At 45.2% G+C, this 23,439-nt stretch overlaps 1 protein-coding gene across 7 annotated transcripts in view; it reads left to right on the top strand.

Annotated features, from left to right (window-relative positions):
- The window catches only part of LOC141083857 (protein FAM228B-like), a 282,247-nt gene that overhangs the window by 24,634 nt on the left and 234,174 nt on the right, over positions 1–23,439 (top strand). For all 7 annotated transcript variants that reach the window (XM_073568333.1, XM_073568328.1, XM_073568329.1 and 4 more), the window contains exons 2-3: positions 8,133–8,222; positions 12,091–12,237. In XM_073568333.1, coding sequence (XP_073424434.1) covers positions 8,136–8,222; positions 12,091–12,237 — 234 coding nt within the window. In that variant the 5' untranslated portion in view covers positions 8,133–8,135. The remainder of the gene's footprint in view (positions 1–8,132; positions 8,223–12,090; positions 12,238–23,439) is intronic.

The following is a 23,439-nucleotide window of genomic DNA, read 5'->3' as shown; positions in this document are numbered from 1 at the left end:
CATCACCCAAGTGACCGTGGAATACTAACGCCGTCAATTACCGCCTCCTTTCTCCCTATCCCTCTTTTTGGGACGCCGTGGATCGTCTCATATTTAACATATGAGGTAATTATCTTTTTTTTGTAAATTCTTTATTTTCGAATTTTAAACATCACCATTAAACACAACACCAGTTCTCAGATACATTTGGCGAAATATTAATTAAGGGTTGGTTTAGGGCGAAGAGGAAGGAAAAAATAAGAAAAAAGTAGGTAGGGGAGAAAAGGGAAAAAGAAAGGGAAGGGGAAAAAGGGGTACATAATCATACACAGTATCAACAACATTAACATTAACATAATGTGGTTGACGGCATGAGCACAAACATTGAATGGGTGCACTTCAGAAAATAACATAGCACATTATACTAGGGCTATCAAATTGGAGCAGTGAGGCTAGGAACCCCAGTGCAGAAACCGTCAGATCCAGGTAAACTTGTGATACTCTAAAATACCCTTAAGGAGGATTGTCTTCTAAATACCTATTCCAAGTCAACACATAAGATCTATGATTATAAATTTCCCAGCTAGACAGCTCCTCTAAATGAGAGATCTGATTTATTTTAGCATACCATTCTCCCAACGTGGGAGGAGCTACATCTTTCCAATGGGCAACTATTAACTGTCTCGCCGCACTCAACATCAGTGGGAGAAGACCATGTTTTTTTGGTAAAATGTCCTTCGATGGACATGAAAGAAGAGCCTCCGTGGCTCTAAGATTAGCCTTTATTAGGCTTAATTTTTTGAGAACTAATTCCACTCCATCCCAAAAAACCCTCAGTCTAGGGCAGTCCCAGAATATATGTGAATGGTGTCCTCTAGAATTGAGGCATCGCCAACAATCGTCATTATCCGTGAGGCCCAACTGGAATCATTTAGCTGGAGTTAAATGCCACCTAGTTAATATTTTATAAGAATTCTCCTGCAGGAGTACACATGTGGAAAAACCCCGAGCATTTGACAACATTTTAGAAATGTGGTCCTCTGTAAACGTGGTATTGAGTTCCATTTCCCAAGAGTATATAAACGAGGGTTTAAAATGTGCATTCGGAGAGGTGAGATGTGAGTAAATGCGGGATAGAATTTTTAGCCGTGGGGGTGGAAGTTTAATCATAATATCTAACCAGGACCAATTAGATTTAGACGGGAATCTCCGTCCAAACTGTAAAAGTGTACGTCTGATGTGTTGTTTTTGGAGAAAATTGGTTGGTTGAGTCAACGCACCCGGTGGCTAAAACCCCTCCCGCAAGATTCTATTACCATAAAAACCATTTAACGTTTCTCTAGGGAGGTTGGACCATAAATTGTATGGATCTTGAAAATCTAATTCCAACAGATAGGGTATTGAGCCGATCGGTGTCAATGTCGAGGGGAAGGTGTCTTCTGGTAGCTCTCCCATCACCAATCTTTTAATACGCAATGTAGTTGTAGTTACTTCATCCAATCTAAGAGAGGCTGGCGGTTTAGCTTTAGTCCAAAGATACGGTAAACCCCTCAGGTCCAATAGAGCCCAGTCAACACTATCTCCCTCCTCACTCCCAGCACAGGACACCACCTTTAACCATCTGCTGAGATGAATAGCCTTATAATATAAAAGAGGGACCTGGACCCCCAATCCTCCAGAAGAGATAGGGCGAGAAAGAAACTTATATGGCAACCTAGCCCTTTTTGATTTCCAAATAAATTTTCCAATAAGGGATTTTAACGTTCCAAAAAAGGTCAGGGGAATCCGAATCGGAACCATGTTCATGGTGTACATTATAATAGGCATTATATATGCCTTAAACACATTAATACGACCCATCCAGGATAAAGTGGGAAGGCTGTATTTTTGCATCAAGCTTTTGACCTTTTGAATTAAAGGAGTGTAATTATTTTGAAATAAGTTGGCAGGATCTCTAGTTATCGTTATTCCCAAATATCTAATAGAATTAGTAGCCCAAGAGAATGGAATCTGCGTGCGAATAGTGGAGATCTGAGAGTGGGGAAGAACAACGCTTAACACTTCAGATTTTGTTAAATTAATTTTAAAATTAGAAAGGAGACCAAATTGGTGAAAGGCCTGAAGGATAATTGGGAATGCTTGGGATGGGTTGGAGATAAGGAAAAGCAGATCGTCTGCGAAAGCTAGAGTTTTAAATGACCTCCGACCCACCGACAACCCCTCTATGCGTTGATCTTGTCTGATGCTTTGTATCAAAGTTTCTATAACTAAAATGAACAAAGATGGCGACAAGGGACAACCTTGTCTAGTCCCATTATTAATCCCAAAACTATTTGACAGGGTGCCGTTGATTCTGACCCTGGCCGTCGGTTGAGAATAAAGCGAGAGAACTGCTGTTATATATTGAGGGGGAAAGCCAAACCTGATCATTACTTGTTCCATGAACCTCCAGCTCACTCTGTCGAAAGCCTTCTCGGCATCCGTCGACAGAAGTATCAAGGGAACATCCCGAGTCTTAGCAAACATTGTAGACTGAATGACTTTAGTAGAGTTATCCTTCCCTTCCCTGCCTCTCACAAAGCCTGCTTGATCCGCATGAATTAGCTTAGGTAAGAAATTACTTAATCTGCCCGCTAATATTTTAGCCCACATTTTAATGTCTGCATTAAGCAGTGATATTGGTCTGTAGCTAGCGCACAAATTGGGGTCTTTACCCTCCTTCGGGAGGAATGTGATGTATGCCTCTAAGGATTGTTTAGGGGGGAGCTGGCCTTCTAAATAGGAATTAAACAAAGACACTAGGTGAGGTAACAATGGTTTTATAAACTTTTTATAATAGATAATGGGGAGACCATCTGGACCCGGAGCCTTTCCGTTCGGAATAGTAGAAAGAGTGTCTAAAATTTCTTTGGGGGTAACTGGGGCAGTCAGCAAGGACTGGCCCTCAAGAGTTATTTTAGGGAGATTTAGTGGGGTCAGGAATTCATTTTATTTTTGCTAAGGCTGTGGCTGGCTCCTGCATGCTATCCGGAATATTTAAATTGTATAAATTTTCATAAAAGGTTCTAAACTCCTTGGCAATATCTGCGGTCTCGAAAATTGAAGAGCCATCTAAAGTTCTGAGTTGTCTAATAAACGTCTTTTCTTTTTGTTTCTTAAGTAGGGATGTCATGAGTTTACTACTTTTATTGCCATGAAGATAGAACTTCTGCTTACTTCTCATGTAGATTTTCGCTGATTGAATATTTAAAAGGTTTTTTAGTGAAGTTCTCAGATCTGTCAGTTCAGATAATATTTTATTTACTTGGGATCTCTTATGTAGTCTCTCGAAGGAACTAATTTGATGTAGAATAGACACAACCTTTTTTGTTCTTTCTTTTTTCAAATAGGAGCCTAGGGCTATAAATTCCCCTCTCATTACTGCTTTATGTGACTCCCATACCATAGGCAAGGGCGGGCTTGAGTGTAAATTAGTTTGAAAAAAGAAGTCGAGAGTGTTTGTCAGTTTTGCAATGTGGGAATCAGAGTCCAGCAAAGTCTCATTTAGTGACCATGACCCAGCCGGCCGTGGTAGAGTTTTTATCTCTATGTCAAGAAAAATGGGAGCGTGGTCTGAGATAGAGATGATATCTATATTTGCCTTTTTAACTAATGGGAGATTAGCTGTTTGTATCAATAGGTAATCAATTCTATGATAGCTATTATTCGGATGGGAATAAAAAGTATAATCTCTGCCCGAAGGAAAAAGTGTTCTCCAAGGGTCTATCAGATGTAATTTTTGTAATGAAAGGTGTAATTTTCTCAGTGCCCTTTGAGAAAGAGCCGACCTGCCCGACGAAGTATCTAAGGCTGGGTTCAAAGATACATTAAAATCCCCTCCCACCAGCAACAGACCCTCAGTAAAAAGTTCTATAGTGTTCATTGTTTTGCACAGCCAACCTATCTGATTCTTATTTGGGGCATATAAATTACACAGGGTAATCTTAGTGTTGGCCAAAAAACCCTTAATTATAATGTACCTGCCTTCTGAATCTGATAAACAATCACTCAAAATAAAGGGGACATTTTTTTTTATAGCAATGCTCACTCCACTGGACGCCGAACCACCCGCACTGTGATACCAGGTCGGGTAGCGAGATCTAGACATATCTGGGACTCTCCCTTTTTTAAAATGTGTCTCCTGCAGGAAAACTATACTAGACTTCTTTGAATGCAAAAGATTCATTACTTGGCTTCTCTTACTCGGGGATCGTAAGCCCTTTACATTATACGAGGCCACTGTCATAGTGGCGAAGTTCACCTTATCACCCATAGTTTGGTAAGGGAAGTAATAATAAAGATGCCTCTGTCATCAAACCACCGAAATTAAAAAAATACGAAGAAATGAAAAAAAGAACAAAAAACCTAAAAATTACTAAGATAAAACAAGAGAAATATAACAAAAACCAACTACCTGTCTGTAGCAGAGGTAGGGGGTCAAACATACCTCCCATAACAGAACAGGAAATAACATTTCCGACACACGAGTGGCACATGTTAACTTGTACGGCAATTGAATGATATCAACAACACATAAGCAAGTGTTAAACTTGGCAAGCTAAAGTGAGTTAGAACATGTCCGAGTGGACCAAGGAGTCCGGCTCCAGTAGTGGTAAAATGCAGCCGAAAGAAACACAAGAAAGCTCAGGGGGGTATCTCCTTCTCCATTCCAGATTTCCCTCTTTTACGAGTCGAGCGTTTCTTTCCTGTGACCCAGTCACCCTGCCCTCCAGTATAAGCGTGGACAGGGGGAGGCGTGCGATAATCCATGTCCAGAGGTAGCCAGGAAGGAATATCTATAGGGGCAATGTCAAAAGTATCCCATATTTTGGCTAAATCTTCAGGGGTCCGAACCATTATTTGCCTGCCGTCTCCATGTATAGATATACCAAACGGAAACTGCCATTTATATAAAATTTTACGTGAGCGTAACACCTCCAGGAGGGGCCTTAGAACTCTTCTTTTTGCAAGGGTCGACGGCGCAACGTCCTGATAAAGATGAATAGCAGATCCCTCATAAGAAAGATATTTAATGTCTCTTGAGGCAGACAAAATAGCATTGGTATCCAAATAGCTCAATAAGCCGCAAATCACATCCCTCGGGGGTTCCGTTGGCTTCGGCTTTGGTCTAAGTGATCTATGCACCCTTTCTATTACAATTCGGTCGCATTTTTCTTATGGGATTAAGAGGGCGAAGATCTCCTTCGTAGATTTTTCTAATATTTCTGTAGAAACACTTTCAGGCAAGCCTTTTATCCGTATATTCTTCCTGCAGCTCCGATTTTCCTGGTTCTCCAGGGCCAGAAAAGAGTTGTTAAGCTGTGTTCTGTGATAGTCCAGATGCTCTCTCATGGCATTGGAGTGGCTAATGATAGAGGACTGAGATGACTCCAAGGACTCCACTCTATTACCAATATGTAGCAAATCCGCTCTCATACCAGATATCTCATTAACTAACGGTTTTATAGCTTGTGCTAATAATTTTTTAAAAACCGATCTAGAAAGTTTCCCAGAGTCCGATTGAGTAACATCGCTGCCTGAAGCATCATCACTGGAGTCTGAGTCCTCGACATGCTCCTCTTCCACAACCTCTGTAGGGAGCCTTTTAGCATTAGGCCTAATCGATGCAGATTTATTTTTCAAAAATTTATCCGTTTCACCCTGTTTGCTTCGATACGCCTCTGCAGCCAACGGTTTTGCACGCTCTTTGTTAGTTTTGACCATTTTGCTTGATTGAAGCGTGCCCTTAATTTACCACTCGTGCGTCAAGAAAAGTCTAGTAGTGCATTTTTCTATATGTAAATAACCCCATGCAGCTTGGAGGGTGAGGGGTTAATATATGGAAACATCCGTGGGGATCTGCTGGAGCCGGTAGGGACAGGGTAACGCCAACTCCCACCCGCGGCGCTTCAGAAATGACACAATGTCCTCCTCACCGGTGGCTCACAGCTCTGCAGACAGCAGCACTCCTATGAGGGGAGAGCGATATCCCCCGGTTCAAGAGCGACCCAGTCCCAGGTAATCTTCTCAGCGAGACAGGGGGCCGTCAACAACCCGGCCCCTCGGACACAGAGCCAACGCTCCCTTCCACTGCCAGTAGCAGTAGTATCCCCCGCAGGCCCCACAGACAGCTCACCGGGGGCTCCCCGCGCCACGGCCGTCTCTCACCGCCTTCTGCTCCAACGGGAGAGACCGCTCCTTATTCCGCGGTCTCACGCCTCTGTCGAGGGCCTCCTGTGATCCGGTCTCCAGGCCTTATCCGCAGGGGGATGTAAAGATGGCGCCCGTCTCTCTCCGGCGCCGCAGCACCCTCCACGAGGCCGCTCTGCGCTCCGGTGTCCCGGCGGAGAGCAGCAGCCCCTCTCTTCTCTCCACCGCCCCTCACCTTCTTCTCCAAGCCCGGGACGCTCTAAGATTGATTTTGCCGCTTTCGTCCGGGTCAAAATAGGCTAATTTTGTGGCTGGAAGCGGGAGCTGCTGTAAGGCACGTCCTCCCTGTGTGAGATCCAAGCCACGCCCCGGTAATTATCTTATTTTATTCAAAGTCAGCACGCTGGTGTTCTAATTGTATTATTCTTTTGATGTGAGTCTGACATATTCTATTCTTATCTGGCTTTGTGCTTTTCGGTGGCATATTGTAAAGATGCATACTGGTTGGAGCCATTCTTTTCTATGAAAGTCCTCTAGGTGTTAACCCCATACAATTACAGTCTCTGAGCGCAATAGTAATTTATATATCCTGATTTTTAATAATAATTATAATTATTAGGCTACGTGCACACGCTGCGGAATGGGGTGCGGATTTGGCTGCGCGGATTTTGTAAAATCCGCAGGTAAATCCGCAGGTCAAAAGACCTGCAGTTTATCTGCGGATTATCCTGCGGTTTGGCCCTGCAATTTCACCATCTCCACAATGGTGGAGATAGGAAACCGCTGCGGAATCTGCAGAAAGAATTGACATGTCAATTATTTCTGCGGTTTCAAAACCGCAGGAAAACCGCGCTGAAAAATTCGCACCATCTGCACTGCGGTTTTTTATTCCCATAGGGAATAATGGTACTGTACACCACAGCAAAAACTGCTGCGGATCCGCAGCGTGTGTGCACACACCCTTATTAGTTATTTGTTTTAAATATTTGTAAAACCATTTTATTTCTCTAACACTTTCTTAGTCCCCATAGAACACTTGGCGGCCCGGGATCATGTTGCGGGGGAGGGATCCCACCAAGAACAACTTCTACAAGGAGTTTGTATGTTCTCCCCGTGTTTGCGTGGGTTTACTCCGGGTACTCCGGTTTCCTCCCACATTCCAAAAACATACTGATAGGGAATTTCGATTGTGAGCCCCATCGGGGACAGTGATGATAATGTGTGCAAACTGTAAAGCGCTGCTCTATATAAAAATAAAGATTATTATTATTTATGGACACAATCATTTCATTGCTTGCACAATACTGGGCTGCACAGGAGCACCAAGATGGAGGCGATGAGGACCTTCAGAGGAGCCCCCCGCTGACATGGCGACTCGGGCTGGCAGCGGGCCCCTGAATACAACATAAATGCCATTGTCGTGCTTGACAACAGCATTTCAGGAGTTAAACAGCAGATCGCTCGACATACCCGGATATTATCCAAGACAGATGTCATCTGCATCATAGAGACGGAAAGGGTTTAATGGGTCCACGATGATTGTCCATTTCTGAAATCGCATCTGTGTGATGCAAAATTTGCACATGGGTCAAAGAGTCATAGGTAACCCCTTCCTAGCCCAGTAATCCCAGCTGAATGCACTGGTCCGATCTGCAGCTCTGGGATTGTTGGGACACCATGTGTCTTCACCTCTTCTGAAATTCAACCTTGCGACCCATCATAATACAAAAGTTTTTCAGCTCTTTATTAATAATTAATAATTTTTTTTAGGGATTGGTTATAAGAGATCTACGTTGCCACTTTACAGCCCTAATAGGGACATGAGGAGGGTTGGGTTAGGAGGGGGAATATCAAGGCATTTTGGAAAGTTTAACATCCTAAAAAAGTCACAATATGTTACACGTATTTGTACAAAATGTTGCGACCTTACATGTGAATCAAGTTCGTCTTTTTTTGACCACTAGGGGATGCTGCACCCGACAATAAAGGACAGAATGGTCATACACAGTGCACCGCTGCCCAAGGAACTGCTCCCCAGCCCCGAGCAGGCGAAGGTGAGCCGGGGCTGTATGTCATGAGTGGGTTCTTCTTCTCCCGCACCCCCCATGTTTGTAGTCTCTGAAAGTGCAATGAAACAATGTCCCCTATAAAGACATAAATCTTTTAGTCGCCTAAAATAAATTGTTAAAATAACAGGGTAAATCCCCCATTACACTAAACGATGTCCCAGCGATCCCACCAACGATCCGACATGATGGGATCGCTGGGACATCGTTAGACAGCCCCAGCGATCAGGACCAGCGACGCTGGTTTCTAATGTAAACATCGGGTATCTAAGAGCCGCGCGACTCCTGGATACCCGACGTTTACCTTGGAAACCAGCGTGTACGCCGGTTTCCAAGGTAAACAACGGGTATCCAGGAGTCGTGCTGCTCCTGGATACCCGACGTTTACATTAGAAACCAGCGTCCAGCGTCGCTGATCGCTGGTCTCTCGCTGCCACACGCAGCGATTTGCGCTGGGCAGCGGGAGACCAGCGATCGAAAAAAGGCCCAGGTCGCTCGAGCACGATCAGCGATAACCGGCAGGGGGGCCGGTCGCTGATCCCCGTCACACACAGCGATCTCGCTGGCGAGATTGCTGATGTGTCTCAAAATCAGCAATCTCGCTAGCGAGATCGCTGTGTGTGACGGGACCCTTACTCATAAAAATAAGGTAATTGTTACAGCCAGAAGGTATAAGGTGTACTATATCTTCTAAGGCCTCTTTCACACATCAGGTTTTCGCCGTCAGGCGCGATCCGGCGCTTTTGACAAAAACCGCATCCGGCGAAATGCAATGCCGGATCCGGTTTCCCCCCCATTGACTTGCATTAGAGCCGGATCGAGCCGGATGGCCATGCGTTTCATCCGATTTTCGCCGGATCCGGCAATGTGACGCGATCCGGCGTCTGGAAAAAACGGCTACTGTAACGTTTTTTGTCTCCGGCGAAAAAGCCGGACACGCCGGATCCGGCGTGTCCGGCTTTTTCATACAATGAAAGCCTATGAGCGCCGCAATGCGCCTGATCCGGCGACAGCCGGATCCGGCGGCCGGATCCGTTTTTTTTGGTCTGAGCATGCTCAGTAGCTCTGCCCACAAGACATATATAAAAGCAAGACAGTGGGACCCTCAGCCACACCCAACATGACACCCAAGCCAAGAACCAGGAGCAGGAGAAGGCAGCAGACATCTGCAGCAGCACCATCAGCACCACCCCAAATGGAGCAGCATGCTGAACAACGGGAGGGGAGTCCAGCAGCAGATGAGAGACGGTAATTATCAAATCCCCCATTCCTCCAAACTAGGGCTATGGAATATCAAGATATTCATTGGCCCTTTGTTTCTCTTTATTCAACAGCCGCCCAATAGATGCAGCAGCAGCAGCAATGGCAGCAGCAGAAACACCACCCACAGCCATGGAGTCTGGCCATGAGGAAGACAGCACATCTTCTGGGAGCCCTCCCTCGTATCGTCAGCGTTTGACGGTAAGTTTTTATTTCCAAAATCCATCATCTCTGTAATATATGTCTATTCATTGCCTTTTATTTCAAAACAGGAATCACAAGATGAAGAGGAGCTCCCAGAAGAAGAAGGAAGGGGTGGACAGACGCTTGGAGTGGGCTCACAATTGGTAAGTTTTTTTCATCAAACGCAGAAACACAACATCACACTACACACAACACATAGAAAACAATGTTCTGCAGACTACACACAGCAAACAAATGCCTACATCCAAAGACATAACATTTTTTGTTTTCTTCTCTAGTCTTCCCAATCTGGTGCTCGGCCAAGAGGTCCTCACAGTGCCTCCCGGGGTCGTCGGCGACAGCAACGCGGCGGTCACCAGCGTGTAAGTATAAATATTTTTTTTTTTTTTTTTTTGCACTTTTTATTTCATTTCTTTTGTGGAGGCTAATTATGTTATTTTTGTCTTTTTCTTTAACAGCCTTCACAGCGTGCTCCCGACTCTGACGGTGAGGATGGAGGGAGTGATGTGGACCGCCTCATCGATCTCGTCAGAGAAAGGGAGCCGCTCTGGAATATGGCTGACCGCCGCCACGCTGACCTTATCGTTACCCGACGACCCTGGGAGGAAATCTGTTCGCTCCTTGTGGACCGCTGGGAGGACCTCGAAGCTCGGGCCCAGATTAAAGAGCGTAAGTATATACAGTACCGGTTGCTTGATTTAAACCAGTGTTTCCCGAACTCCAGTCCTCGTGGTCCCCACGGATCATGTGTTCAGGATTTCTATTTACTTTGGAAATCCTGAAAACATGACCCCTGGGGACCATGAGGACTGGAGTTTGGGAAACACTGATGTTGTATACTAACCACTTTGTCCTTTCTTGTTTCAGGGGAGAGAATTGTGAAGCGGTGGCGGTCTGTGAGGGATCGTTTCAAGAAGGAGTTCAATAAAGAGATGCGGGCCCTGAGTGGATCTGGAGGACGCAGGATCACCCTCAAACGATTCGCCTCCGCTATAAAATCCGCCAAATTCTTCAAAATATTTCCAATCACAACATCCATCTTCGCCAGTAACTTGCTCTTCTCTCCAACCTGCACTTTCTCCTCGACAACCTGTCAAAGAAGGGCTGTAGGAACACTCTATATATAGTTTTCCAGTAGCCAATCCCGTTCGGAAGGCCACAAGGGTCAATTTTAAAAACCGGATCCGGCGTAATCCGTCGAAAAACGGATAGAAAAACGGATGAACCGGATGAGACGGATCCGGTTTTGTCTGTCAAGAACAAGACGGATCCGGCAGAAAACCGGATCCGGCACATCAGGTTTTACAAAACATTTGCCGGATCGCGCCTGACGCCGAAAACCTGATGTGTGAAAGTAGCCTAATATATAAGCTAAATACCTTAAATAAAATAACTCACGGAAGGTGTTGACATAGCATGGTATAATGTAATCTTGTTAGTATCCAACCAAGTGAGAAGAATAGAAAGCTATATGTAAGAAATAAGATGACTATAGGCCATGTGTCTCTCTCAACCCAACGCGCGTTTCGCACTTCTTCGTCAGGAGAAGTCTTTGGGGAGAGGTGAAGACATGTCATTAAATGGACATCAAATATCCAATAGCAATATAATATTGTAATATTAAAGTATACCTCAAAACAGTACAAGCAAGAAAACAATCGCAGGTTCAAATTCTACATTGGCACTAATAAAAACGTTGGAAAAATTGTTTTAAAAAAATGAAAATGATAAAAGTTTTGTTCACCCACATTTTCCAAGTTCTAATGTAAATAAAAATAAAAATAATTCTGTCCATAAAGGTCCGATCAAAATAAAAAATGTAAACCATATATTAACCCAATAGCTATAACCTAGATCTCCCTAAGAATCTGCCTCCAGAGCTTATTGTAAATGCACAGGGACGTTACCAATGTGAGAAATGTAGATCAGGAAAGCAGACAGTCAGTCATTACATGTCACACACGAGTAACACCACCTTTCATTTATAATAAGCTCTGGAGGCAGATTCTCAGGGAGATCTATGTCCCGCCCATAGATCTTAACAGCTCGTTTACAAACTTTACATATTAAGAAAATGTGGATTTCTCTGGAATACGGCATTGGATCGCAGATATAAAGGTACCATTTTATTCAGTTTCCTTTGACTTGAATGCCCAGTTATAGACGACTTAGGAGGGTTGATCCTACGGAAAGATTCAATTTTAAGGGGTTAAAAGCCAAAAAGAAATAAAATAAAAAAAATCCATAATTGTAGTTACAGTGTTGCTGCACTTTCCCTTGAAAAACAAATCAATAAAATGCAATCAAAACGTTGTATGTGCTCAAAAATGGATGTTTTCCTTTTGTATTCCTACCTGTGTGCGATTCATTCTGGTCCTATCTTACTTCTCAGTCGGTGAATTTTTGGAATTCATTCCAAAAACATATCAGTCTTCCCCCACTCAAGATGATGCCGGCGTCACATCCGGGAATCAGAAGCCTATCTACCACTTCTCTGAGGAAGACCGGTGACTGGTTGTCACACAAGCCTTACGTCCAGGTAAGACGTAGAAAATAGACTCTTATGTCCTATACTATGGAGAATGAAGCAGCTGCCGTGGCATTCGGGCAGGCCTCCGAGCAGTGATAGCTGGGATCGGACTAGTAGCTATGGGTATTTGCAGGCTTGGACTGGCCGACAGGGGAACTGGAGAAACCTCCGGTAGGCCGCTGTGAAGGAATGCTGATGAGCAGTGATCTTACACTTGATTCACAATTTGCAGAATATTGTATCATCTACGGTAATCATTTATTAACAAGCGAGGTCACTGCCTACAGACTTATACGAAAATGAAAAAAAATACGTCAAATGTGTTTCTAAAAATATGTTTTCAATAAAAAAAAGCCTTTAAAAACCCACTTGTAAAAACTGCCAAAGCCAAAAATAGTAACAAAAAAACACATTAATCAAGCAGTTGTCATGACCCTGGACAGGATGGTTCCGCTTTCTTCCTGGTCAAGTCAGGGTTAACTTTAATCCGCCTCTGTTTGGTTCTGGGGCGGCTATTTAATGTTGGCAGTTCCTGGGTCTGGTGTCGGTGATACTTCCATATACTCGGCTAGTGGTTGCTGACCCAGGTTACTTCTGTAATTGTTGAGCCTCTGTGCTTGTGTGCCTTGCTGTGTATGACCCGGTTTGTCCCCTGACTCTCGCCTCGACATCCTGCTTTGTACTGCCCGGTCTCTCCTGGTTATCTGATCCCTTGGTTTGTCTCCGTTTACTCTTTGTCTTATCCCTTGGTACTACGCTCTCGTCTGGCTTTTGACTTTCGGCTTTCCTTGACCTCGTTTACTGTTTTTGCCTTGCATTCAGTTGGTTTCCCTGCACTCACGCGGGGTGGCTCCGCCCTCTGGTCATGTTACTGCTCAGTGCCAGGTCCTGTGCGCTGCTCACTGCTTAGTCTCAGGTCCTTGTGCACAGCGTGCCTTGTCCCTGCACTCCCGGCGATCATTCACGTGACCCCCTGATAGCGCCCTCTAGGCAGCGCCAGTGACACCACCAGTGTCATCACAGCAGTTTATGCCAGTTTTTAGCAAAACCAGAGTGCCAAAAAGTCACAAATTGTGCAAAATCTTAGGTTTTTGTTTTTGTACCAAGCATTGCAAAAGTTGAAAAAGAGGTCAAGGAGCACCAAAGGTGCCACCAGGTCAGGTGACAGCTGTGATGCAGTTTGCTCCAAGACGTGAGAAGTACAGACGCATGAGACACTTGTGGTCATCCCCGGAGTAGAGTCACCTGCGAGTGACTGGGTACCAGAGCAGGCAAGACGCTGTTGGTCAAGCACCGAACTCCAGACTTTGTTGGACAAGAACCGACATCCAGATTTCACCGTTCAAGACCCAACGTCCAGACTTAACTGGTCAAGACCCTGCAACCTATGCAGAGCGGAGAAAAGTCCTGCAAAACATAGTATTGTGTAAAAATAAATTTTTATTGAAACATGAATTGAAAATATATTAAAAAGAAATGATTTTTTGGAGATGTATACTGACCAAACAGAACAAAAAAACAGCAAAACACTGGACCTGAGAATGAGTGAATAGTATCCAAAAGAACTATTAAAAATGCATCCAAAGATGTCTGTATGCGATCTAAAAGCACCTGCATAATAGAATCTGATTATGGAGTGCTAATAATAAATAAAGTGCAATGTGCAGACACTTGGAACAGGGCTGCCACTAGGAATTTTGGGGCCCCATACTGGCAAAATTTTTTGGGCCCCCTTGAGACTCCACCCAGGCTCCACCCCAGCCCCGCCCTCCACCCCTCAAACTGTCCACAGCCCCACCGCTCTTTCTTAGAAAAATTCCACTTCTCACCAATCACACATTAACAGTTCCCATATCCAGATCACACACATAGCCAGCAGCTCTTGTTATGACCAAAAGATTTTTTAAATCTGCCACCACTAGGTAGACTCTTTTGGCTGAGCCCTATTCTACTCTAACCTATTAAACATTTGCTAAAATATCCAATACAATTTAGGTATATTTTTTTATTTATTTTTCAATTTTTAAAATGACCAATAATATCACATCCAAAGGGACAAATACCACCACACCATGCCCAGACACCATATTACCACCACATGGTGACCAATAATACCACATACAGGGAACAAATACAGCCATACCATGTCCAGGCCACATATTACCACCAGTGACAGAATAATAGCACATACAAGGGACAAATACCACCGCACCATGACCAGACCACATATTACCAGCACATGGTGACTGAATACTACAATACTGATCATTAATAAAAAAACATATTAATATCACCATAAGTGCCATTATACACAGGAGATCTGTACTTAGTATGTAGTGTGTGTACAGGTAATACAGTGATCACCAGTGACATTATACATAGGAACTCTGTATATAGTGTCAGTGTACAGGTAATACAGTGATCACTGGTGACATTGTACAAAGGCACTCTGTATATAGTGTATAGTGTCATTGTACAGGTAACACAAACTCACCAGTGATGTCTCTAGGTGAAGTCCTTCATCTTTGCTTTTCATCTTTCATCCAGCACAGATCGCCATCACGTCTTCCAGCCAGGGCTTGTCTCTGGAGGAAATAACACAGTTATCTAGAGCTCCACTTGCAGAACACATTACTTAATTTTTTTCCCAACTTCTACACTACACCAGATGAAGAAGAAAAAAGGCGACATAGTGTCGCTCTGCACAGTAACTGAACCTCCCCCCATTTAAAACAGTATCCTCAAAAAAATAAAATAAATACTTCACTGCAGTAATAATATCCCTTAATTAGCCCCTATGGTAATAATATCCCCCATCCTGGCTCCAGCCATATTTTCTCTCATCCTGCCCTCATGAGTATCCATTCTGCCCCAACATGATCTCCAGATCCTGCCCCATCTGTCTACATCGTATCCATCCTGCCCCATGATCCTGCACCATGTGTCTCCCATCCTGTACCCTGTGTCTCACATTCTGCCCCCTTCTGTGTCTCACTGTCACATTCTGCCCCCTCCTGTGCCTCTCTGTCACATTCTGCCCCCGTGCCTCACATTCTGTCCCCTCCTGTGTCTCACTGTCACATTCTGCCCCCTCCTGTGTCTCTCTGTCACATTCTGCCCCCGTGCCTCACATTCTGTCCCCTCCTGTGTTTCACTGTCACATTCTGCCCCCTCCTGTGTCTCACTGTCACATTCTGCCCCCTCTTGTGTCTTACTGTCACATTATGCCCCATGTCCATTCTGACCCCGTGTCTCACATTCTGCCCCCATGGGCATTCTGCCCCCTTCTGTGTCTCACTGTCACATTCTGCCCCCTCCTGTGTCTCACTGTAACATTCTGCCCCATGTCTCACATTCTGCCCCCTCCTGTGTCTCACTGTCACATTCTGCCCCCATGTCTCACATTCTGCTTCCTCCTGTGTCTCAATGTCCCATTCTGCCCGCCCTGTGTCTTACTGTCACATTCTGCCGCCATGTCTGCATTCTGCGCCCATATCTTGCATTCTGCCCTCACGTTCTGCATTCTGCCCTCATGTCTCACATTCTGCCCCATGTCCTTTCTGCCCCATGTCTCACTGTCACATTCAGCCCCCTCCTGTGTCTCACTGTCATATTCTGCCTGCCCCCATGTCTTGCATTCTGCCCCCATGTCTGCATTCTGCCCCCATCATGTGTGCATTCTGCACCCATGTCTGCATTCTGCCATGTCTTGCATTCTGCCCCCATGTCTTGCATTCTGTCCCCATGTCTGCCCCCATGTCTGAATTCTGCCCCCATGTCTTGCATTCTGTCCCCATGTCTGCATTCTGCCCCCATGTCTTGCATTTTGCCCCATGTCTGCATTCTGCCTCCATGTCTTGCATTCTACCCCCATGTCTTGCATTTTGCCCCCGTGTCTACATATTTGGCCCTGTGTGTCTCTAATCCTGCCCCCTGTCTCCATATTTGCCCCTGTGTATCTCCAATCCTGCGCCCTGTCTCCATATTTGCCCCTGTGTGTCTCCAATCCTGCCCCCTGTCTCCTCATTTGCCCCTGTGTGACTCCAATCCTGCCCCCTGTCTCCACATTTGCCCCTGTGTGACTCCAATCCTGCCCCCTGTCTCCACATTTGCCCCTGTGTGACTTCAATCCTGCCCCCTGTCTCCACATTTGCCCCTGTGTGACTCCAATCCTGCCCCCTGTCTCCATATTTGCCCCTGTGTGACTCCAATCCTGCCCCCTGTCTCCACATTTGCCCCTGTGTGACTTCAATCCTGCCCCGTCTCCACATTAGCCCCTATGTGACTCCAATCCTGCCCCCATCTCCACATTTGCCCCTGTGTGACTACAATCTTGCCCGCTGTCTCCATATTTGCCCCTGTGTGTCTCCAATCCTGCCCCGTCTCCATATTTGCCCCTGTGTGACTCCAATCTTGCCCCCTGTCTCCATATTTGCCCCTGTGTCTCCAATCCTGCCCCGTCTCCATATTTGCCCCTATGTGACTACAATCCTGCCCGCTGTCTCCATATTTGCCCCTGTGTGTCTCCAATCCTGCCCCCTGTCTCCATATTTGCCCCTGTGTGTCTCCAATCCTGCCCCCTGTCTCCACATTTGCCCATGTGTGACTTCAATCCTGCCCCGTCTCCACATTTGCCCCTGTGTGACTCCAATCCTGCCCCCTGTCTCCACATTTGTCCCTGTGTGACTACAATCCTGCCCGCTGTCTCCATATTTGCCCCGTGTGTCTCCAATCCTGCCCCGTCTCCATATTTGCCCCTGTGTGACTCCAATCCTGCCCCCTGTCTCCATATTTGCCCCTGTGTCTCCATTCCTGCCTCGTCTCCATATTTGCCCCTGTGTGACTACAATCCTGCCCGCTGTCTCCATATTTGCCCCTGTGTGACTCCAATCCTGCCCCCTGTCTCCATATTTGCCCGTGTCTCCAATCCTGCCCCCTGTCTCCATATTTGCCCCTGTGTGACTACAATCCTGCCCGCTGTCTCCATATTTGCCCCTGTATGTCTCCAATCCTGCCCCGTCTCCATATTTGCCCCTGTGTGACTCCAATCCTGCCCCCTGTCTCCATATTTGCCCCTGTGTCTCCAATCCTGCCCCCTGTCTCCATATTTGCCCCTGTGTGACTCCAATCCTGCCCCCTGTCTCCATATTTGCCCCTGTGTGACTCCAATCCTGCCCCCTGTCTCCATATTTACCCGTGTCTCCAATCCTGCCCCCTGTCTCCATATTTACCCCTGTGTCTCCAATCCTGCCCCCTGTCTCCATATTTGCCCCTGTGTGACTACAATCCTGCCCCTGTCTCCATATTTGCCCCTGTGCGTCTCCAATCCTGCCCCCTGTCTCCATATTTACCCCTGTGTCTCCAATCCTGCCCCCTGTCTCCATATTTGCCCCTGTGTGACTCCAATCCTGCCCCCTGTCTCCATATTTGCCCCTGTGTGACTCCAATCCTGCCCCGTCTCCATATTTGCCGCTGTGTCTCCAATCCTGCCCCGTCTCCATATTTGCCCCTGTGTGACTCCAATCCTGCCCCGTCTCCATATTTGCCCCTGTGTGACTCCAATCCTGCCCCGTCTCCATAGTTGCCCCTGTGTGTCTCCATTCTGACAGGGATACATATTGCCCCTTTCAAAAATAAAAACTTTCTTCTTACCTGACCTCGCTCCTGCGCTGAAGATGGAGCTGCTGCTGTGTGAGCTGAAAGGACCTGTGGTGACGTCATCGTCATGTGATCAGGGGGCGGATCTGATCAATGCTGAAGGCCTGTGATAATGGTGACGTCACCACAGGTCCTTCAGCTCTTCTCTATCTTTCGGATGTCGGGCGCTGTGGCGGCTCTGCTGATGTGTGCGCTGCAGGCCCGATCGCAGCGCACACTTGGTGCCTGCCCTGCGCCCCTATGACGCACAGCACTTGGGGCCCGATGACTGGCAGCACAGGAGCGGGGCCCCTGATCTGCGGGCCCCCTTCTGTACTGATGTTCATCGGGCCCCATACAGCAGTAAGGGCTGTCCTGCCCTGATGGCGGCCCTGACTTGGAATAGAGCAATAGGAGGCAAAATGAGTACATACAGTGGGTACGGAAAGTATTCAGACTCCTTTAAATTTTTCACTCTTTGTTTCATTGCAGCCATTTGGTAAATTCAAAAAAGTTCATTTTTTTCTCATTAATGTACACTCTGCACCCCATCTTGACTGAAAAAAAAGCAGAAATGTCGAAATTTTTGCAAATTTACTAAAAAAGGAAAACTGAAATATCACATGGTCATAAGTATCCAATCATCACGGACAACATATAAAGCCAATCGGTGGTAGACAGTGCTGAAGGTCATCCCTTTAACCAATCCCTTACTTTGTTAGAGCCACCTCTTCCCTTAATGGTCAATCATAAATTGAATAGACGTGTAGTGGTGTAATTAAAATAGTGGCACCCTATAAGGGAAGCCAGCCACGTCATACCTCCTTGTAGGAAGCCACGCCGTATCTCGATGTCTCCTGCATCATTTCTTCCCCTTCCAATACAGTCAGATCGGCTCTCAGTTGCCGGAAGCCGAATGGTCAGTTGCTTCCCGATCCGCGCATTGACGTATTCACGCGTGCGTATTCCCTGGAAACAAAAAGAAACGCATACAGTAGTCAAGGGATAAGCGCGCATGCTCAGATTTATACTTCACCGAAGCCTACCATTGGCTAAAGGCATTATTGCGCATGCCCAGTGAGAAATGGTAACATCCAACTAGATATATACTCATAATTCATATTTCAGGAGATATACCAATCTCTCTCCCATCAGGGAGTACAATCAGAGTCCCAAACTATCCTTTTACCTGGTAATTATCAGAGTATTATATTATAGAAGCATCTGATTTCCATATTCTTCATAGCAGTCAAAATTATTAATACATTATATGTTCACTTAATGGTATCGCATCTGTCATATTTCTTTTAACTACCTGATTATTCCAGTGGGTTCAATATATTCTCACACATTAGCTCATTTTTATTAATATTATTCCTTTATGATAGTGTAAAGGTAATGGCAGTTGTACGTTTTACTTCTCACCATCAATCCAATAATATATTCTGCACAATCAAAGCATTAATTAAACACAAAGAGGAACCAACACAGGAGGCCCCACAAATCTCTATTCCATCAAGAAAGCTGAGAAGGAAAACCCTTCATTCAGACCATCATGGCTATGAGACGGGAACCTAAACATCCACTTACACTCCTCTTTAGGGAGCGTCCTATCAAGATTCCCTTTCCTAGGTCCCAAAGCTAAATGTCTTATACCCCATACTTTAATACCAAGTGGGCCATTTCCATGAACGCTCCTCGTGTGGACGGACAGAGGGGTATCGGCCTCCGGATTTATCGAGCTAATATGTGTAGAAATTCTCCTTCTAAGCTTCTGTATAGTTTTCCCAACTTCTCATTTTGGACAAGGACTCATCATTACATATATTACTCCTCTAGTTTTACAGTGAATACTGTCTATAATATAGAAGCTTCTCTTGTCCACGGGATTAATAAATTCCTTCATCTCGGAAGAAATCTGCAAAAGAGCCTGATCCACAAGGATGAGACCCTTCTCTCTCTTTCCTATTAGTGGGTCCTGTATTTGACATGTCTCCATGTGGAGTAAAGTGACTGTGTGTTGGATGGCCACGTGATTTTTCCCCCAATGGTATGTTATAGAGCGGTTGATTCCAATAACGTCTTTTAAATTGTTGGTTGATGGGCGTGCATGAATTGGCCAAAGTATGTGCTAAGTGTCTCATTTTTTCCCAGTATCCAGAAGCCGCATTGCTCTTCATATTTCATAAATTTCACATTGACATGCTTTATCACTACAGAGTGCAACTTTTGATTATTATCCTGCTGTTCTTGACTTTTCTGTGGCAAATGTGCTGCAAAAAACTCAACCTGTGTATTTGCAGCGTTTTCTCCCCCATACATTCAAGTCAATGGGGGAAAAGCGCTACAAACACACTGAAATGCTGAAAAAAGTGACATGCTCTATGTCAAAAACCGCTGCAAAGCACAAAATACTGATGACAAAAAAAAACAATGTGTGTGCATGAGATTTCTGAAATCTCATAGGCTTTGCTGGTGCTGTAAACAGCAGCTGAAAATTAGCATAAAAAATGCAGCAAAAACGCCCAGTGTGAACATACGCTTAAGCATCCATGTCTGTGATAATACTGTGCCAAAAGCTGCTGTGTGCTTTCTTTATCCCATATCTGTGGAAGTAATGTGTGTGTAAGCCGCTGTGTGTTCGACAACCCGACCTGTGGAGCTGCTGTGCCTCATTGTCCGGGTGTGACATCTTTAATCACCGTTCTCAGGGAAATGTGGAAACATGCTCTGTGGGTGACATTTGTTGCCAGTTTCTGTGGGATAAATGTGGAAACATACTCTGGGGGAAAAATGTGTAAGATTCTGTAGGGGTCCTCTGCCCCATGATCTCTGGGTGACATTTTTTAGAAGATTCTGTAGGGGTACTGTGTGCCATGCTCTGTGGGTGACATTTGTAAGCTGCTAATATTGGGGTCCTCTGCCCCATGCTCTGTGGGCAAAATTTTTAACTGGACTGACAGTAGTAAGCCCCAGTCTCTGTGAGGACAATGTTAAAATGTTTGTCATTCATTTATTTCCTATTTTTCCATGATTGCTATGTGTGAGAATCATGTGGGAGTAGTGGATGAGGGCAGGTATATCTCGCCCAGATACCTTTCCTATGTGGCCTAGTCTGGTCAGTATCTCACCTGGTTACTAATGAGTAATGGGAGGCGGATATAAAAGGATGCCAGGTGGTTGTGTGAGTGTCTCAGCCTGGGGACACAGAGAGCCTGTCTGTGTGAGAGACACACGGGAGTGGAAGCAGTGCCCACTGTAACTGTGGTTTGGCTGGATGGGAGAAGCCCGCCAGTTGGTAGTTAGGTCGTACCTTGCTTAGTTAGTGCCGGACAGGCAAGGATTTGTTTTATGTTTTATTTCCTTTATGCATTGCTTTCACCTTTAACCCCTTTCTGACATCAGACGTACTATCCCGTCCATGGGACCTGGGCCCCAATGCCCATGGACGGGATTGTACGTCTAGCGCGATCAGCGGTGCCCACGTGGTGAGCGCCACTGATCGCGGCCGGGTGTCAGCTAATTACCACAGCTGACACCCGGCACTATGTGTCAGGGGCGGTCAAAGACCGCCCCCGACACGTTAACCCCTTGCACACCGTGATCAAACACGATCGCGGTGTATCGGAGGTTAAAGGGAAGCATCGGCAGGGAGGGGGCTCCCTCCATGCTTCCCTGAGCCCCCCACAGCAGCGCTTCGGGGGCCTGTAGGGAGCTGGCTTCCCCAGTGCCTGCAAAGCGCAGGCAAGGAGGAAACCTGCACACTACCTGTGACAGATTGCTGATCTGTCACAGTGATCTGTGATGTGACAGATCAGCGATCTGTCACAGGACAGTGATGCCCCCCCGGGACATGCTAATAAAGTTAAAAAAAAAAAAAAAAGTGTAAAAATAATTTTTAAAAAATCTCTAAATAAATTTAAAAAAAAAATATTCCCTAATAAATTCATTATTTGGAAATAAATAAAACAAAACAATAAAATTGCACATATTTGGTATCGCCGCGTCCGTAACGACCTGCCCTATAAAACTGTCCCATTAGTTAACCCCTTTAGCGAACCCCTTAAAAAATAAAAATAAAAAACAAAGCAAAAAATAATGATTTATTATCATACCGCGCGAACAAAAAGTGCAATAACGCGCGATCAAAAAGACGCATAAAAATATCCATGGTACCGCTGAAAACGTCATCTTGTCCCGCAAAAAACGAGCTGCCATACAGCATCATCAGCGAAAAATTAAAAAAGTTATAGCGCGCAGAATAAAGCGATGCAAAAATTATTTTTTATATAAAATTGTTTTTATTGCATAAAAGCGCCAAAACATAAAAAAATGACATAAATGAGGTATCGCTGTAACCATACTGACCCGAAGAATAAAACCGCTTTATCAATTTTACCGCACGCGGAACGGTGTAAACTCACCCCCCCAAAAGAAATTCATGAAACGCTGGTTTTTGTTCATTCTGCGTCCCAAAAATCAGAATAAAAAGTGATCAAAAAATGTCACAAGCCCGAACATAATACCAATAACAACGTCAACTCGTCCCGCAAAAAATAAGACCTCACATGACTCAGTGGGTCAAAATACGGAAAAATTATAGCTCTCAATATGTGGTGATGCAAAAACTATTTTTACAATAAAAAGAGTCTTTTAGCGTGCGACAGCCGCCAAACATAAAAACTGCCATAAATAGTAAATCAAACCCCCCGTTATCACCCCCTTAATTAGGGAAAAATAATAAAATTAAAAAAATGTATTTATTTCCATTTTCCCGTTAGGGCTAGGGTTAGGGTTAGGGCTAGGGCTGAGATTAGGGTTAGGGGTGTGTTGGGGTTAGGGTTGGAGTTAGAATTGGGGGGTTTGCACTGTTTGGGCACATCAGGGGCTCTCCAAACGCAACATGGCATCTGATCTCAATTCCAGCCAATTCTGTGTTGAAAAAGTCAAATGGTGCTCCTTCCCTTCCAAGCTCTGCCATGCGCCCAAACAGTGTTTTACCCCCACATATAGGGTATCAGCATACTCAGGACAAATTGCAAAACAACTTTTGGGGTCCTATTTCTCTTGTTGCCCTTAGGAAAATAAAAAAATTGTGGGCAAAAATATCATTTTTGTGGGAAAAAAATATGATTTTTTAATTTTCACGCCCGGGCGTTATAAACTTCTGTGAAGCCCTTGGGGGTTCAAAGTGCACACCACACATCTAGATAAGTTCCTTAGGGGGTTTAGTTTCCAAAATGGTGTCATTTGTGGGGGGTTTCCACTGTTTAGGTACATTAGTGGCTCTCCAAAGGCAACATGACACCCGCAGACCATTCCATCAAAGTCTGCATTCCAAAACGTCACTACTTCCCTTCCGAGCCCGGACGTGGGCCCATACAGTAGTTTTCTCCCACATCTGGGGTATCAGGGTACTCAGGACAAATTGGACAACACCTTTTGGGGTCCATTTTCTCCTGGTACCCTTGGGAAAATAAAACAATTGGGGACTAAATGATCATGTTTGTGGAAAAAATACGATTTTTTTATTTTCACGCCCAGGCATTATAAACTTCTGTGAAGCCCTTGGGG

Source organism: Dendrobates tinctorius, unplaced genomic scaffold (assembly GCF_039654945.1).
Source record: "Dendrobates tinctorius isolate UK_male_01 unplaced genomic scaffold, ASM3965494v1 ptg000021l, whole genome shotgun sequence".
NCBI lineage: Eukaryota > Metazoa > Chordata > Amphibia > Anura > Dendrobatidae > Dendrobates > Dendrobates tinctorius.
Note: the sequence above shows the minus strand (reverse complement) of the source record. Positions and strands in the feature narration are given on the sequence as shown.